At 46.6% G+C, this 17,473-nt stretch overlaps 1 protein-coding gene across 3 annotated transcripts in view; it reads left to right on the top strand.

Moving 5' to 3' along the window:
• VAV2 (vav guanine nucleotide exchange factor 2) overlaps positions 1–17,473 on the top strand; it is a 120,443-nt gene that overhangs the window by 68,127 nt on the left and 34,843 nt on the right. For all 3 annotated transcript variants that reach the window (XM_063175026.1, XM_063175024.1, XM_063175027.1), the window contains exons 3-4: positions 4,083–4,141; positions 15,908–15,976. In XM_063175026.1, coding sequence (XP_063031096.1) covers positions 4,083–4,141; positions 15,908–15,976 — 128 coding nt within the window. The remainder of the gene's footprint in view (positions 1–4,082; positions 4,142–15,907; positions 15,977–17,473) is intronic.

The raw sequence follows: 17,473 nt of genomic DNA, 5'->3' as shown, positions 1-17,473 counted from the left end.
CAGCTCATTCCTGCTCCCTGCAGTGCCCAGAGCTGGAAAGTTCCTCCTATGCAAAGTGTTCTCCAGCCCAGCTGGGGCAGTTTGTTTTTTCAAATTAAAAAAAAAGTTTATTTTAAAGTTTTCTAGATGCTCAAAGATACCATCAGCCATAAACAATGCCAGAGGAAGTAGAAGAGCAGTGAACATAATAATTTATTTTCTATTTGGCTTTGGTTTATTTTAAAATCTGCAATTCCTAAAAGAAAGTGTTGGGAGTAAAGAAGAAAAGTGGTGAATATTTTTGTTGAAGTAGTGTGGCTATTGTGGTTTTTATTTAATTAGTTTCAAAAATCCCATTTCTTTACTCACTTTGGTGTTTTCCAAAATGACCAGTGATGACCAATGACCAAAATTTTCCACTTTGAGTCTTGATTTTTATTTTATTTTATTTTATTTTATTTTATTTTATTTTATTTTATTTTATTTTATTTTATTTTATTTTATTTTGTTTTGTTTTATTTTGTTTTGTTTTTATTTTTATCTATTTTATTTTATATTTTTTATTTTTAATTTAATTTTATTTATTTATTTTAATTGTTTTTATTTTTATTTATTTTATTTTCTATATTTTAAAATATTTATTTTGTTTTATTTAGTTTTATTTATTTTAATTTTTAATTTATTTTTATTTTTAATTGTAATTCTATTTTATAATTTTAATTTTTTATTTTATATTTTTATTTTCATTTTTAATTTTGTTATAATTTTTATTTTTATTTATAGATTTATTTTTATTTTTATTTTATAAGTATAATCTTTCTCTTTCTTTCTTTCTTTCTTTCTTTCTTGCTTTCTTTCTTGCTTTCTTTCTTGCTTTCTTTCTTGCTTTCTTTCTTGCTTTCTTTCTTGCTTTCTTTCTTGCTTTCTTGCTTTCTTGCTTTCTTGCTTTCTTGCTTTCTTTCTTGCTTTCCCTTTCCCTTTCCCTTTCCCTTGAAATTTCCTTTCCTTTACTTTCCTTGAAATTTCCTTTCCTTTACTTTCCTTGAAATTTCCTTTCCTCAGGGGCTTCTTTAAACCCAAACTCACCTGCAGGGCTCGTGCCTGACTTTGTGGTGTTGTTGTTTTGCAGCAATGATTTCTCGGGTCAGTAAATGATCAGCTGGGTGCTTGGATTGAACCATAAACACAAAAACTCACTGGAATTTCAGGAATGTGAAGGGCATCCCTCACTTTTCATGGCAAAACCACCAGAAATATCCCCATGAAGCCTTTGCAGGTCACTGGTAGAGAAAAGTGTCTGTGCACTACCTGCATGTGGCACCTTTATATTCCTATTTATATTCCTGCCACCTTATTGTCACTGGGATGTTATATATAGCTTTTATGGTAATTTTGTGTGCTGAATGCAGTTTCCAGGGAGGAAATTGCATTGAGAAATGGGTGAAGAAGTAATAATAATAGCAATAATCTGCATAAGCCCCTGGTGTTAAAACCCACAGCCCCACATCTCCTGAAGAAATATGCACAGATAAGAGAACAGTTTCCCAAACAACATCTTCAAATGACTTGGAGGGTGACTTTTGGGGGAAATAGCTTTAAATTGACAGAGATTTGGATTAGGTGGATATTGGGAAGGAATTTCTGGTTGTGAGGGTGGTGAGGCCCTGGCAAAGTTGCCCAAAGTGTTCAGGGGCAAAGCAAAATTCAGGTTGGAATATCTGTTTGAGTTGTTTTGGTGTGTCCTGGGATTCCAGGAGCAGGGAAAAGCCTCAGCTGGGGTCAGGGACCCTCCTGCTGCCCTGTGGGTGTGGGACAGGTCCTGACCTAACCCCAGAGCCAGAATCAGGCCTGGGTTTGCCTGCAAATAAGAAGTTTTTTACAGGGCAAAATGAGACGCAGTTTAGCAAACACTTAAGGGCTGAGTTAGTTTTAATAATGTTGTTTAATCCTGTAGAAATGGAGAGGATTACTGATCCTAAACACTTCCCTGGCTGGGGGCTGGGGTTTGTGAGGAGCTGGGCTGGCACTTGGCTTGTTTTGATCTTAGGAGATGTTGGGAAAAATATTCCTGATATTGGGACAGCCCTTCTGGAGCTGCTTCAAGGAGGCTTTTTGTGCCTGGTCCCTCACGCTGGGTGGCTTGGCTTTGTCAGCTGAGCGTGGGTTTGGTATCCGTGGGCTTGGGATCCGTGGGTTTGGTATCCATGGATTTGGGGTCTGTGGGTTTGGGATCTGTGGGTTTGGGATCCACGGATTTGGGATCCTCACTCAGCTGTGCTGGCTCCTGATTTTCTCACCTGGGTGTGGATTTGGGATCCTCACTGGGTTGTGCTGGCTCCTCACTCACCTGAATGTGGATTTGGGATCCATGGATTTGGGACCTGTGAGTTTGGGATCAGTGGATTTGGGATCCTCACTGGACTGTGCTGGCTCCTCACTTCCTCACCTGAGTGTGGGTTTGGGAATCTGTTGATTTGGGATCTTGGGGTTTGGGATCAGTGGATTTGGGATCCTCACTTGGCTGTCCTGGCTCCTGACTTTCTCGCCTGAATGAGGATTTGGGATCCGTGGGTTGGGTTTGGGATCCGTGGGTTTGGGATCCATGGATTTGGGATCCCCACTGGGCTGTGCTGGCTCCTCACTGGAAGCAGAGCCAGGTTTGATGTGCCAGGCTGAGCACAGAGCAGAGGGAGCCTTGCTGGGGAGGAGAACTGGGAACTTCTCTCTTCCATTTCCCTGGAAGTCAAACCCCGCGGTGGCACTGTCTGATTCATAAACTGGATTTTTGCTTCAGAAGGCTAAAAATAGAGCATGGAGAGACTCATTCAGTCAGTCTAGGATTTCCCTGGTGCTATTTTAAGCCCCCTTGGAGCAGGGCTGGGAGTGCCAGGGGAGTTTCCATCGCTGTGCCCTGTCTGGGCTGGGTGTTCCAGGTACCACTCGAGGTGTTCTGAGCCCTGGAGCCTCTCAGGGATGTTCTGTTCCCTGTTTTCCATGTGGAAATCCCCGACTTTTTTTGGGTGATTTCCCAGTTTTTTTGTTGCTGCCCTGGCTTTGGCTCCACACCAGCAGCTGACAGCCAGGCTGGCATTGATGGCACATGAAAAATGAGAGGGATGAAAGTTGCAAAAAAGTGTGGAGGGAAAGGATGGTGAGATGAGGCTCTCATTGATGTTCTGGGATAAAAATGTGGCTCTGAGTTCATCCCAGGGGAAAATCCTGGGTTGTGGTCCCAGCAAGCCAGGGGAGCATCCCAAAGAAAAATTCCTGAATAAAGGGTTGGATGCAGGGCAGCCCCAGGCAGCAGCAGCCCCCAGGGGCTGGGTTTGTACACCTGGAGCCCTTTATCCATGTCCCATCCCAGGAGATTGGAAACCAGCCCAAAAACAACAGCTTTGTTTTTATCACCTCAGCTTTGAAATGGTGAATGTGAACAAGGGTAAAACACACTTTAAATCCAGCTCAAACCCATTCTTTGTTCCTCTTCATTGAAAATTCCCCATAGCAATTAAAACTTCCATCAAAAAATGGGAGTTTTTCTGAAAATCCTGGTGGTTTTATTGCTTCTGATTGCAGTGCTGATGAGAATATTTTGGTGTTGAATCACCCCTGGCTGTTCTCTGCCAGAAAAGGGCGATGGTCTGCCCCCACCTCTGACAAACTGATGATGCATCTTTATTGAATTGCAAGAAGCCAGAGCTGTTCAGCCTTGGCAAGTTTTGCCTCAATAAGATCATTTTGTGTGAGGAGAGCCACGGAAGGAGTTGTAATCCTTTTGTAATAAAACACAAACTATAAGAGGGTTTTCTCAACACTTCTTAGTGTTGCATGAAACCTGTCAGGGCAGGTCTGGGCTCATTAAATGAGTGTGGGGATGGAATTTCCTCAGATGAAGCTGTTCAGTAATATCCTGAGGGTTAAATGTCTTTTGTGCTCAGTGGTGGAAGCTAAAGCAGGGTGCTGATGGTGGCACTGTGACACTGAGGGGGGGACTGGAACATTTCCATCCCAGCTCCAAGCACCAGGCTGGGGGTCCTTGGGCTCCCACCAAACCTTCCTGTGTCCTCAGTAAGCACTCCAGCCTCTTTTTCTCTCATTTCCAGGTGATCTCTGCAGTATCCAGGCTCTCCTTCCACAGCATTGCTCAAACCAAAGGAATTAGGTAAGATCCTTTCAATATGATGCCTTAAAATAACATCTTTCCATATTCCTCGTATTTAATCACTTCACACTCTTCAGAAGCTGCACATAATGGGGTTAAACAGACACCAAAATGCCTTTGGGGTGCAGGTAGGAATAGTTTCAGATGAAATAAGTGAAAATATGAGGAATTGTGTACACTGTTCGTGCTGGGGAGTGCAGCAGGGAGAGTTTTGCTGTCTGCAGTATCCAGGCTCTCCTTCCACAGTATTGCTCAAACCAAAGGAATTAGGTAAGATCTTTTCAATATGCTGCTTTAAAATAACATCTCTCTCTCCCTCTCTCCATATTCCTTGTATTTAATCACCTCACACTCTTCAGAAGCTGCACATAATGGGGTTAAACAGACACCTTTGGGATGCAGGTAGGAATAGTTGCAGATGAAATAAGTGAAAAATGAGGAATCGTTCGTGCTGGGGAATGCAGCAAGGAGAGTTTTGCTGTCTCTATCTGGAGGTTTTGCTCAACTCCACAAGGGATCCCAGGAAAGCCAGCAGTGCTCAGGAGCTGTGGCATCACCCTAGTGTCCCCACTGTCCCCTGTGCAGGAGAGCCCAGGGCCCTTTCTGCCCCAAACAACTGGGAAATGTCCCCTGGCTGTGTCACAGCACATCCTGGGTGTGGGATTGCAGGGTGTGCTGCCTGCTCCTCCTCTGAGGGAGCAGTGCAGAAGGAATTAACAGCAGCAGACAGCCCCTATTAAGCAGAGCTGTTATCCTGCTCTTTGTTCAGCTCCCTGCAAAATTGCTTTGCAATTGCTTTTCCTTGTTAGAGTGCATTTGTATTATTAATCTGGGAACATCTCATTAGGGCCACGGCTATAACAGGGATGAGTTTGCAGCCTAAATTACCTCTGCTCGTTTTTCTGGGGATGGAATGTGTGTGTTTTCACCCCCCAGCTACAGAACACATTGGATTTTCTCCACATGTGTCCTGCTGCTGTTCTGTGGGGATCTGTGGTGCATCCCAAGGCAGGCACAGCCAGGATGAAGGGAAGGATGGGATCCCTGCCCCACTCCCAGCCCTGCCACCCAGCCCTGCCACCATTCCCACTGTTGGAACATATTTTCCCTGCCTTGTCTGTGCTGAGATTGCTGGAGGGGAACAGCTTTTCACGTGTAAAACCAGCTCAGAGCCTTCCCATCTGTTAAACACAGATCCCAGCAGGGCTGGGGGAGAGGCAGGGCCCAGGGTCTGGGGGAGAAAGATGTGCTGTGAGTTAAGGAGTGTTTGCTGTGGTGATAGCCCTGAGTCCTGCAGTGGTTTTTGTTTTAAGGGAAAGGAACATCCAAGGGGTTTGGAGGCTGGGGGAGTCACAAACTGCAGTGCCTTGGCAAGGGCTGGGTGCAGCCCCACATTGCCCTTCACAGAGAAAAAAGCAAGGCACACTTCTTCCCAAGACTATTTCTGGGATTCCCATTCTCTGAACCTCAGAGAAAGAAAGCACAATTCTTATCATTTGCCGTGCCTGTGTTTGTGCCAAAGCAGAATGCAACATGGAGATTGTTTACCCACAGTGATGGTGTTTTGTTTCCTTGGCCAAGAGTGTGTGTGGGTGTCAGGACTGTTGGGGGACAGTCATGAGATTCTGTGCAGTTGTGTGCAGGGTTGAGTGCTTGGCAGGTTCAGTTTTAGATAGAAATATTATTATTATTATTAGTAGTAGTAGTAGTAATAATAATAATAATAATTTTTATTATTATATTATAATATTATAATAGCTAGCTATAATAGGTAATATAGTATAATATTATAATATTATAATAGTATAATATTATAATGGTAATATAGTATAATATTATAATATAGTATAATATTATAATAGACTAGTATAATATTATAATAGCTAATATTATAATATTATAATATAATATAGTATAATAAAGTAATTAATTAGCCCTCTGATAGTGATGGTGTTTTGTTTCCTTGGCCTATCAGGGCCAAGAGTGTGTCAGGACTGTGGGTGACAGTCACGAGATTCTGGGTAGTTGTGTGCAGGTTGAGTGCATGGCAGGTTCAGTTTTAAATAGAATAATATCATATAATATACTACTACTAGTAGTAAAAAATATTCTAATATAATAATAATAATAATAAATAATATAATATTATAATAGTATTATAATATTATACTACATCACACTATATTATAATATAGTGTAATATAGTATAATATTATAATAGATAGAATGATATAGTATAATAAAGTAATTAATTAGCCTTCTGACATCCATGGAGTCCTCCTCATCATTCCCTCCCCTTGGCAGGGCCATCACAGCATTGCTGTAGCTGGGTTTAAAGCTTGGGGCATCCCTGGGATGGTTCCAGGTGTGACCCCTGGCAAAGCCCTTCCCAAGGCAGGGAGGGGGGTCCTGGATCCAGCTCAGAGGATGGAGCTCCATCCCCTGGAAGGCTTTGCTGAGCCCCTGTTGGCTGTGTGAGGGCTGGGCATAGCTGGGATGCAGAGACAAGAGATGTTTGCTGTTCTTGTGGGGATGTGGCTTTTTCTCATTCATTTTACAGCTGGCATTTACAGTTCCCACTAAAATCCTTTATCTTGGAAGCCTTTGGCACCGTAATTACACAAGAATAGCACAGAGCTTATGAGCCTTTGCTTCTAACCCTGTTTTCCTGTGTGTTAACCCTGTTTCTCCTCCAGCTCTGCAGGAACAGACAGTGCTGTCACTCCTTTAGCTGGAAAATGGAACAGACTGGAAATGAATTCTGTAATTCCAGGAAAATGCCCTCCTGGGAGTGTTCCCTCCCATCTCACTGTCCCCTGCAGCCACAGAGCCCTGGCTTTGTCCATTGCTGCATCTCCTTTCCTTTAAATTAGGTGATTTCTTGCTGCTGCACCATCACAAACCCCTCAATGGCACAAACTAATCTCCAGTGAATGAATCTGAATTAATCTAATCTTGTGGGAACCAGCAGCAGCTCTGGCTCCCTGAAGGGACTGCTCACATCAGCTCATTGGGTCCATCCTCTTCCCTCTCCCAGTGAAGATGCTTCCCTTGGAATTGGGAAAAAATCTTGTTGGCTTAGGCACAGTGCTTAAAACCACGGTAAATACAGTGAAATTTGGATGCTGGGTGGATTGCATGGTGTTCAGCATGAATGTGGCTCTGCTCCAATCCCTGTTTTAGGGGCCTGAGAATCAGGATCACACAAATTAACAGTGAAATAAATCCCAAAGCCTGCTCCTTGTCCTTGAACAAGTTTCATGGCATGGAGAAAAATAAAAATCAATCTTGTGTGCTGTTCAGTGTAAAAAAAGAAATCCACTCTTTCTGTCTTAATAATTTCTGGCTGCAGGAACCTTGGCAGAGGAGCTGTGTTTCCCAGAGTCCTGCAGATAGCTATCAGGGCACTCTGTGGAGATGACAGAGTGCTTCTTCCAAGAAACAAGCAGCAAAACTGGGGCAGAAACTCCATCCTGAATGCAGTGTTTTACTTGCAATGTGCCTAATGTGCAGCAGCTGCAGCTCCAGCCCTGCTGTGACCATCTTGTGCCTGCCCTGTCCCCATCCCAGGGCTGCTTGCACAAATCCTGCAGGAAGCAGAACCCTGCAGGCTCTGTGCTGATGGGCTGGGAATTTTCTGCTGGGATTTTGATCCCTCTGTTGTCCCAAATAGTTGTACACAGGGACAAAGAGCAGATCCCATCCTTCTTGTTTTTCTCTCTTCAGCCCACATTGTTTCTGCTCTTTGGGCCTGAATTTTGGATTATTTTTCCTTGGTCACCAGCTAGAGAAGGAATTGTTTTGTCTCCCTACTCTGTGAAGGGAATCCCTGCTCTCCTCACCATCCCCTCATATGAAGCTCAGAATTACACACCAAAGCAGCACAGAATCTGAAAAATCATTTCTCAGGAGAGGAGATTTGTTTGTTACTGATTCTCATCCTTCTCTCCATCTCTTTGGAGGACTGTCAGCACTTCCAGGGAGAAGTTCCACTGTGCTCCATCCCTGAACAAGGAGCCTTTATTATGTAGCTAGGATTTTCCACTGCAGCCCTAATTCCATTACCCCATTCCCACGCTGGCTGGCACCTCCCAGCCAGCCTGCAGGATCCTGCAGCAGCTTGCTCTTTGCACAGGGATGTCGTGCAAAGCTTCTCCCGGCCTTTGGAGCCAGAATTTTCATTCCCGTTTCGCATTCTCATTCCCTTTTTGCATTTTCATTCCAAGTTTTCTTGAGCAAACTCAGCTCTCTGGAGGATAGCAAGACTTCTTATTGCAGGTCCCAATAAACCAGGATTATAATTATATTTTTGAAGCTTTTTTTTTCTCTGTTTTCCCCTAAGACTTTCCTGCCACAGCCGCTGCTGTTCCTGCTGCCTGTGGCACATCCTGGCGTCCTCTGGGCTCCATCATCCTCCTCGTGCTCTGGGGGCTGAAAGGGAGCTCTGAGCAGAGCAGGGGGCACGTGTTTATTCATCTCCCTGAGATCTGTGTTTTTCCTGGAAGCAGACTTCTGCAAGCCAGGCAGGAGGTTCAGGAATATTGGCTCGTGCTGCCTGCATGCATTTTTCATGTGTGCACAGCAGAGCCCAGCTGAGGACAGGAAGGGGTTTGCATGTTCAGAGGCCTTTGTGGAGGCCCTAAATCTGAGTAAATCCTTTCTCTATGAACTGAACCTCTCAATGACTCTCCTCAGAAGGCACCACAGTTAATAAAAGGCAGTTAAAAACCAAAATGATCCCCAAAATGCACGACCGCTTGCAAGGTCTCTCACTTTGATCAGTTCTGCTCCATTTGCATCTTGCAGTTCATTGTCCAGCTCCAGATTTACCCCATGCAGTCCCATCCTGCTTGTTTTTCTCTCTCCAGCCCACATTGTTTGTGCTCTTGGGCTGAGATTTGGATCATTTGTCCTTGGTCCCCAGCTGGAGCAGGAATTGTTTTGTCTCCCTGCTCTGTGCACAGAGCTCACCATCCCCTCACATGAAGCTCGGAACTACACACCAAAGCAGCACAGAATGTGAAAAACATAAAAGCCTAAGGCAGCAAAACATAAACATAAAACTTAAGGCAGCAATCCCACCATCAAAGCCCCCATCTCGCAGAAGATGTGGTGTCACAAGCTGGAGCTGATCAGGAAATTCCCCTCGCTGTCCTGAAGGAGAGAAGGGAGATGGGGAAGATTTTTATGGCCTTTGCAGTGATTCTCCAGCATCCTCAGGCTTCCTGCAGATCAGATTTGGTCTCTGCTCCCCCTTCCCCTGGGGATGGGAGGCAGATCCAGCTGGGTGTGAAAATGGCCAGCAATTAAAGGCGCTGACAATTAAGTCCTCAAGTGTCTCCTGATGGGGAGGTTGTTAGGGCTCCTCTTCTCCCGCAGGTTGGTTTTACAAGGCCTGTTTTATTCCCTGCCAAGGGCTCTCTGGAATTGCACTCTACCTATTATTCTTTTACTGCCGTTGTGTTTTCCTTGTACACACTTTAAGTGTTGCTATAAAATGGATGGAGAAGGCTGTGGGAGGATCTGTGTCTGGAAATGGGTGCAGTTGCTGGTTTTGCAGAGCTCTCCTGGAACTGGGACCAGTTTTGGCACAAATTCAGAGTGGAAGTGGAAGCACAAACCCCACAAGCAGGAGATCAGGTGGGGATTGTTTCTTCTCACCCCACCAAACCTTTAGGAGTCACCATAAAGCTCCTCCATTTGTTGATAAGCAGAATCCTTGGCTGAAAAGCAGCTCCTTTCCCACTTTAGGGAAAAAAAAAAAAAAAACAAACAAAAAAACATTAACAGATTTTTTTTTGGCAAGTTTATATCCTCACAGAAAGCCTGAAAAAATATCCCTGACATGTTTTCCTGCACGCCTGCTTTGTAGGCTGGGGGGATGCTGAGGTCACCCCACAAGCATCTGCTCACAAAGCAAAGGCAGCTTCTCTGTCCCTTCCCAGCAGCAGCTTTGCTTAATGAGCACGGCTCTGACGAGCTCAGCTCTGATGAGCTGGGCTCAGCTGGGGCTTGCTGGGCTTTGGGGTCACCTCTTGTGTCACTGGTGCTTCCCTCAGCCTCCTCCTGTGTCACTGCCCACCCTGTGGGACCTTTCCAGCACCTCCCCAAAATGCAGCTCTTGTCCCAAGGATGCTCCAAGGATGGAGAAGGTTCCAGGCTCTGAAATAGAGGACCTGGGAGGTTCCAGCACTGGGGGATGAGGATAAATGTGCCTGGAGAGGGGCACTTGGATGCTCTGGGACAGCCCAGGTGTCTCTGCACCTCCCTGGGGCAGGGATTCCTGGTGTCCCTCAGGATGGGCTGTCTGGAGCTGGTTTGTGCTGCAAGAGGGTTTATCTTGTGCTGGAATCAAACAGAAAGGTTCATTTTGGTAATTACTTCTTTTTATTGGCACACGTTTCACAGGATGGTACAGCAGGAAAACTCAGAGTGCTGAAAGATCTCCTTGTGCTGCTTTGCTGCAAGTTAAAAAGGGGGATTTCAGGATTTCAGGTGTTTTCCAGTGTGAGGCAGGGGATGCTGTTGGTGAGATGCATCCCAGGTCTTTACTGGGCCAGTCATTCCCTGCTGGTTGGTTGTGCTGTTACCCCACAGAGTTTGGATCTTTTTTATTCCTTTCTTTTCAAGAAAGACATTTCTGGATTCCACTTTTGATTTTATCCATCTGTTCTCTTCAGTGTGGCGCTGAAGTGAGGAGAAAATAATTTCTCTTGCTGGAGTGAGGCATTGGTACACGAAGGCTTTTTAAAAACGCGATAATGCGTCGAAACATAAAATTCTACGAGCTGTTATCTTCTTGTCTTCTCATCTCCAGAAATGCTCAGTTCAGACTGGAGCTGAGGATAAAGCAGGGCCTGCAGCTCACCCTTGGGTGCTGACACTGCTCAGAGTGCTCTCCTGCAAAATCATTATCATCCTCATCTTTGTGTTAGCTGGTGATGTAACTCACTCTTTCCCTGCTGAATTTCCATCAGAATTCATCCTGCAAGAATTTCTGCAAGTTCCAGACCACAAATAAAAGCAAACTGTAATTTTTCAGAGGATGTGTCTAAAATTTGGCTCCCCGTGAGGTGCTTCTTTCCAGAGATGAGTAATGCAACAGAAAAGTGTGATTTTAATTAAATTCAGCAGCTTTTGGTATGCTCTGATGGGTCTTGTTCTGCACAGGGAGAATTGATTCTATTCTGCTTTATATAAATGGATTTTGGGGGCATTAATAGGGTGGTTTTACCTCACAGGACCAGGATCATTGCCTGGTGCTGCTCCTTTTCACAGGTGGGAACCAAATTTTGGAGGGGCAGCTCCAGGTCAGCTCTTTGCTGGTGCCTGGTCAGCTCCCAGCCACCTCTTGGTAAATTAATGCTGCTTTTTATATAAATTACTCTGCCTAATTCCATTAAGCCAACAAGGGGAGCATTTTCAGTGGTGTGTGAAAGTGTTGGAACAATCCCTGATTTTCTTTGGGCAGCTCCAGGAGTGCTCAGGGTTCCAGAACTGAGGGCACAGGAATGGGGTGACCCCAGTGACTCGTCCTCCTGGAGAAAAAGAGGAGGAAAAAAGAAAAAGGGGAAGGTTGGAGTTACCAAAATAATGTGCTGGGAACACCCAAAGCCTGAAATTTTGGGATTGAAGCAGCATTAAACCTCAGCAGTGGGACAGAAGGAGTTTTCTGGAAGTATGGGAGGTGTGGGGCTGAGAACCCCACTCCCAAACTCCCATGGGAACACAGCCTGAAGCCTAAAATGTTGATGAAATCAGTGTCCTGTGGCATTTCTGTGCATTGCCTTCAAAGCAGGGATATCAGGGGGTCTGCACACCCAGCCAGGGGTGCTGGAAATCCTGCAGGGTGCAGGCTCCACACCATGGGAATATTTTTGTGCCAGGAGGATCCAGCACAGCCCTGTCCATCCCAGCAGAGCTGCAGGAGCTCCTTTGCACCAGCCTGAGGCTCTGCTCCTTGCCATTAGTGCAGAGATGGCTCGCAGAAGGGACAGCAGATGGGAGCAGCTCAGGTTTCCCGGGTGTCACACACTCCACCTGCTCTGCAAAACACCCAAGTGTTATCCCTGGGCTCAGGGAAACAGGGGCAGATCATCCTGCTGGTGCTGGCAGGGTGGAACCCCCCTCCAGGAAGGGATAAATCACCTCCTTTACACTCCTCAGGGGCTTTGCACAAGTCAGGAAAGCTTCCTTGCCTGGCAAACCACCTCCATTGGGAGCAGCTCCTTGGGATGGAGCGGGACATTTCCTCCCTCTCTGCTTCTCACCAAGCTTGCTGTTCCCAGGGCTGGTGTTTGACCCTGAGAAATCAGAGTGGAGAGTGGAAAAATGGTAAATAAACTACGCTGGGTCCTCCTTGCTCTGTCCTACGTGGATTTATTGTATGAGGCCAAGGTGCTGCTGTACAAAAGGATCAGACTGAAGCTGCTGCCTCATCCCTGCCCCTCTGCTCCCTGCAAGAGGTGAAGAGCTGGCTTTATTGCCAGGACAAGGCAGCCCAGATGCTGAAATATGCTCATAAATAAATAAACAAACCCTCCTGTTTATTGCTGTTAGAATTGCAGCCTACCTGGCTCTTCCCATTCAATAATTCAGAGCAATGAGCAGCCAGGCAGTGCTGAGAGGTTCCCTGGGCAGGGTGGATGGTGAGGATGGGGTGTGGGAGGGATCACAGGGCAACCTGAGAGCACAGGAGGGTTTTTTGCATGAGTTGCCTCATAAAATATTAATTAATTGTCCTTGTGGGTGATTGCTGTGGCTGGCTCTGCCTGTGTCCTCCGGGAGATCCAGAAATGACCAAAAAATGTTTTGTAAGATCAAGGGGGTGCTTGGCATCAACGTGTGCTGTAATCCTGCCCTCCAGAGGAGCAGCTCACTGCAAACTCCAGAACAAATTGCTTGGTCCTTTCTTCCCTTTTCAGCCCTGAGCAAACCCATCAGATGGATCCCACTTCGCTTCCCTGCTTTGATCTCTGCAGTGATGCTGTGCGCTGCTGTGGGGTCTGTCTGGGCAGGAGTCCACTTTGGGAGCTTGATTATCTCCTAAGAGCCTGTTCCAGCTCTGTTTGATGCACTGGGGGCTTTTCCTTTTCATCTGAGCAGGGTGGGGCTGGCAGCAGCCCTGGCACGGGCTGGGAGCATGGATGGCTCAGCAGGTGGATTTGCATGGTGGCGGAGGAAGGAAAGCTGGTGCTCAGCTAAAGATATGAAATAAGAGACGTTTTCAAATGAATTTTAATAAGCTGGGGTCTCTGCAGACCTGTTGGGTTTCAGTGGACTCACAGTACTCATTGCTGTTGGGCATTCCCAGCTCTACATAAGGATTTGCAATGTGCCTGAAGGTTTTGGACAATTTCCCAGGGAACCCAGAGCTTTTATTTCTTTTGACTGACAACACTTTTCCTCAATTTACCAAAACAAAAAAAGAGGATACAGAGATTGGTCCCAAAGCAGGAGTTTGCTGTTGGGGAGCTCGTGGCTGGGGAAGGTGCAGATCCATCACCTGGATGGAGATGCTGCTCCCTGCATGGCTGGGGACCTGTGGGATGGTTCTGAGTGAAAAACCCTGTGCTGGTGACAAATACTGGCTTGAAAGATCTCCCAGCTGGCTTTTCTTTGTGTTCCCTTGATGGGATGGGAGTTAGAGCAGAGTTCCTCTCACCCACTCTGTCCCTACCAAAATCAAATCTGATTTTGCAGCCAGCTCAGGTGCGTTCAGAGTCAAAAAAAGAACCTAAATGGATGTGAAAGGGAGCTTAAGTCAAAAGTAGGGAGATATTTCAAATTGTGGCTGTTGGTAGAGCTAAATTAAATTGTGTTGTTCCACTTAGAACTCCTGGGGAAGAGCAAGGGATGAACAAAGGAAAAACCCAAGGCTTTGTCCCAAAAGCTGCCCTTCAGCTCTGGGTTTTGGATGGTCCATTTAGTAATCCTCACCCTGGTGTGACTTCTCCCTCTAATTGCATTCTCTGAGTCCTTATTTAGCCATTAGCTGCCACTGCAGGGACACAGGTTATTAATTCCTCCCCTGCCCTGACTTTCACTCTGGGCCTTCACCAGCACTCAAGGTGAAGCTGGGAGGGCCAGGGCAGCTGCATCCCCATGAAACTCTGATTAGAAAACATTTTTCTCCCTTTTCTGTTCCTTGTCTTACATGGGGGGCTGTGTCACAGGAGCCAATTACACCTCAAGCCCAGATTTATGGCTGGACATGTGTCCATGTGATTTTAGCATTTTTTATGGCTCTTTTACTCCTTTCTCTCTGGTGTGGCGAGCGCCGGGGAAGGAAACACTCAGAGAATAAGAGCAGGAAATGCATGTGGGAGAAAGGAGGTCGTGCCTTGTGGTGGATTTTTTATTGTTGTTGTGACAAGTGATGTTTAACCAGAAGTCACCTCTGAGTTCTGTATTCCTGCCAGAGCTTTGCATCCTTGCCTTCCTCCCTCCCTCGTTGCCACTTTGGCCATGGACACACCTTGGGATGGCTGGAATTGCTCCATGGCTGGGCTCAGCACAGCTCTTTCCCCTCCTGGTCAGGGTTTTAATTGAGCTGGCTTCAGGTCTCAGCTCTATTTCAAACTGCTTGGAGTGGAGCTGCTCACCTGAGGAAGGCTGAGGTGTAGCAGGGGAGAGAAAGCAAATTAATGCCAGTGAAAGCATCCAGAAATAGCAAATTCAGGGGCTAACCAGGCCATGTATTAAATCTTTCAGGAGAGGCAATCTATCATGGGCAGGGAGGGGAGAGGAGGGAATTGCTCCTGAGGGCAGTTGGAGGTTCAGATGTGGCCAGCTTTGCTCCTCCACAGTGGTTCCAGCCTGGGGAGCCCCACCTGCCCTCTAGGATGCCCAGGAGGGATGGGCAGAGCTGCTGCCACCCCTCTGTGTCCCTGTGCTGTCCCTGTGCCCATGAGGATGCTCCAGCCCCAGCCCAGCCTGGCCCTGTGCCAGCAATAATACGTGGGCTTTAATTAAAACAGTATTTCTCATCTCCCTCATACATTATTTGGTTATTGCTTCATATTTGGTTATTGCTTCAGAATGAGCCAAGGAATTCTTGCGTTCCCCCCACTCCCTCCCTGGCTCCTTTAATCTGCTTTCTCCCCTCCTTTCTTTCTGCCCTTTTGGTGTCCTTTCCCTCATCTCCAGGGGTTTAACTTTTTTCAGCTGTCACAAAGTTGTTGAGATGAGGAATCCTGGGGTTCACAGGGACTCAGTCATTCCACTGGCATTGCTGGGAGATGCTTCCAGAGAGGCAGTGCAGAGCCTGGCTGAGCAGGGAGGGAGCTCACAGGTGCAAAGGCTGCAGGAGAAGGTGTTCCTCCATCCCAACAAATCCAGCACCAGGCTGGAATTAAGATTCCTGAGCAGGGAAGGAGCTCACAGGTGCAAAGGCTGCAGGAGAAGGTGTTTCTCCATCCCAACAAATCCAGCACCAGGCTGGAATTAAGATTCCTGAGTTGTCTGTGCAGCACCAGCTCAGCAGAAAGGCTCAGCACCACAGGGGCTCTGAGGTGCTGTGCTGTCAGCCCATGCAGCTGCTCATTTTAGTGCCCAAGTGCTGCCCTGTGTGCCCAGCAGCCTCCCCACCTGCACCCCTGCCATCTGTGCCCTGGGGAAGCAGCAGGGCTGGGACCAAACCAGCTTTGCAGTGAACATTTTGTGCTGCTCAGCAGGATGCTCAGGGCTGTGCTGTGCTCAGGGGCTCTGCTGTGAGGGGTGAGGCACTAAAATAAAATCTAACCCTGTCATTCCTTCCCTTGCCAGGCCCTTCCCTTCGGAGGAGACCACGGAGAATGACGATGACGTGTACCGGAGCCTGGAGGAGCTGGCAGAGTGAGTGGCCTCACCTTCTCCTCCTGGGAGGGCTGAGGGAAAAGCTCCTGTGGCTTTTCCAGCAGAGGCACATAAAGTTTGACAGCAGGGCTGGGAGAGCCAGCACGGCTGCTTTGATCCTTTGGCCAGGAGATTTTTGTGCTCTGACAAAAGTCCATCTTTTTCTGGTGGGAAAACCCTGGGAGATGTCACTTCTAATCAGGTTGAGCTGATGAGTGGCTTGGTGTGGGGTGAAAGGGGCCAAACCCAGGGCATCCTAAATCCCAAACCCCTTCATCCTCTGAGGTGATCCAAGGGAGTACTCATTCCCCCCATGGCATTTTTTGGAGCTGCATCCCCATGTGTGTTTTTGGCCCTGGGGCAATCAGAAAATATTTGGGTTGAAAAAGGACCTTGAAAACCATTTGATTCCACCCCTTTGCAATGGGCAGGGACACTTCTCACTATCCCAGGCTGGCCTTGGACATTTCCAGGGCTGTGGCAGCCGCATCCTGCCGTGGCACCCGTCCTGCTTGTCCTTGGTGGGACGTGGGGTGATGCTGCTGCTGTCTCTGTGTGTGTTTATCTGGTTTTTGTGCCTGTGGTGGTGATGTAACAGGCTTTTAAAATCAACCTTGAACTGCAGGCACTATTGGAATTCAATGGCAGCATTCCCATCGAGCCAGGGCTCTGTCTGCCTCATATGGAGGGATGGAGTGCATGGCTGGATGTGTGGCTTTATGCAGTTAAATATTATTGTTCCACAACATAAATAATAAGGCTCCTTAATCCAATGAGTTCCTTATGGCTTCAGTTATTACAAAAGTAAATCATAAATTACCAGCAGAGGGAATGGAGTGCCCTGGAATTCCCTGCTTGCTGTTGGCTCCCAGCAGCTGCAGTTTAATAAAATTTTAACTCAGAAAGGGATCTTTTCAAGAATAGCATTTTTTTTTTGTGCCCCCTCTCTGAAAGTTCTCAAAATCCCTTTAATATTGGGGTTTAAAATTCCTCTTTCTCACACACAGATGTGCTTTTAATTAGAGAGAGATTTGTGTGGGGACTCTCACACGAGTGTTGGTGGGGATGGCAGTGCTGGCCTGGAAAGGAGAGTGGGTTTGGGGTGCTGCCCTTGGTTATTTGGTGCTGGAAGTGGGTTCCCAGTTTTATTGGTTGTTTGGTGCTGGGAATGGGTTCCCAGACTGGTTCCTTGTTCCAGTCTGCTGGGGACAAGGTGTCCAGGTGGAAACTTCCCAAATTGTCCCATGGTCAGAGGGGCTGTGATGCCCAGCAGATAACTTGGAGGTTCATTTCCATTGATTTCCCTGTTCCGTCCCAGATCTCTAAATTAACATTCCTTATTTTCCCTTTCTCTTCAAAATCCTCTTTTTTACATCTTATTTAGGACTAGTGGGGGAAAGGCATGTTGAAATGAGCAGGGATTGCATTAATTCCCTCTTCCAGGCCTGCCCTCGCAGTGCATGGAAGCACAGCCTACAAAACAGTGTCAGAATCCCC

Source organism: Melospiza melodia, chromosome 22, assembly GCF_035770615.1.
Source record: "Melospiza melodia melodia isolate bMelMel2 chromosome 22, bMelMel2.pri, whole genome shotgun sequence".
NCBI classification, from domain to species: Eukaryota; Metazoa; Chordata; class Aves; order Passeriformes; family Passerellidae; genus Melospiza; species Melospiza melodia.
This window is presented reverse-complemented; position numbering and strand designations above follow the sequence as displayed.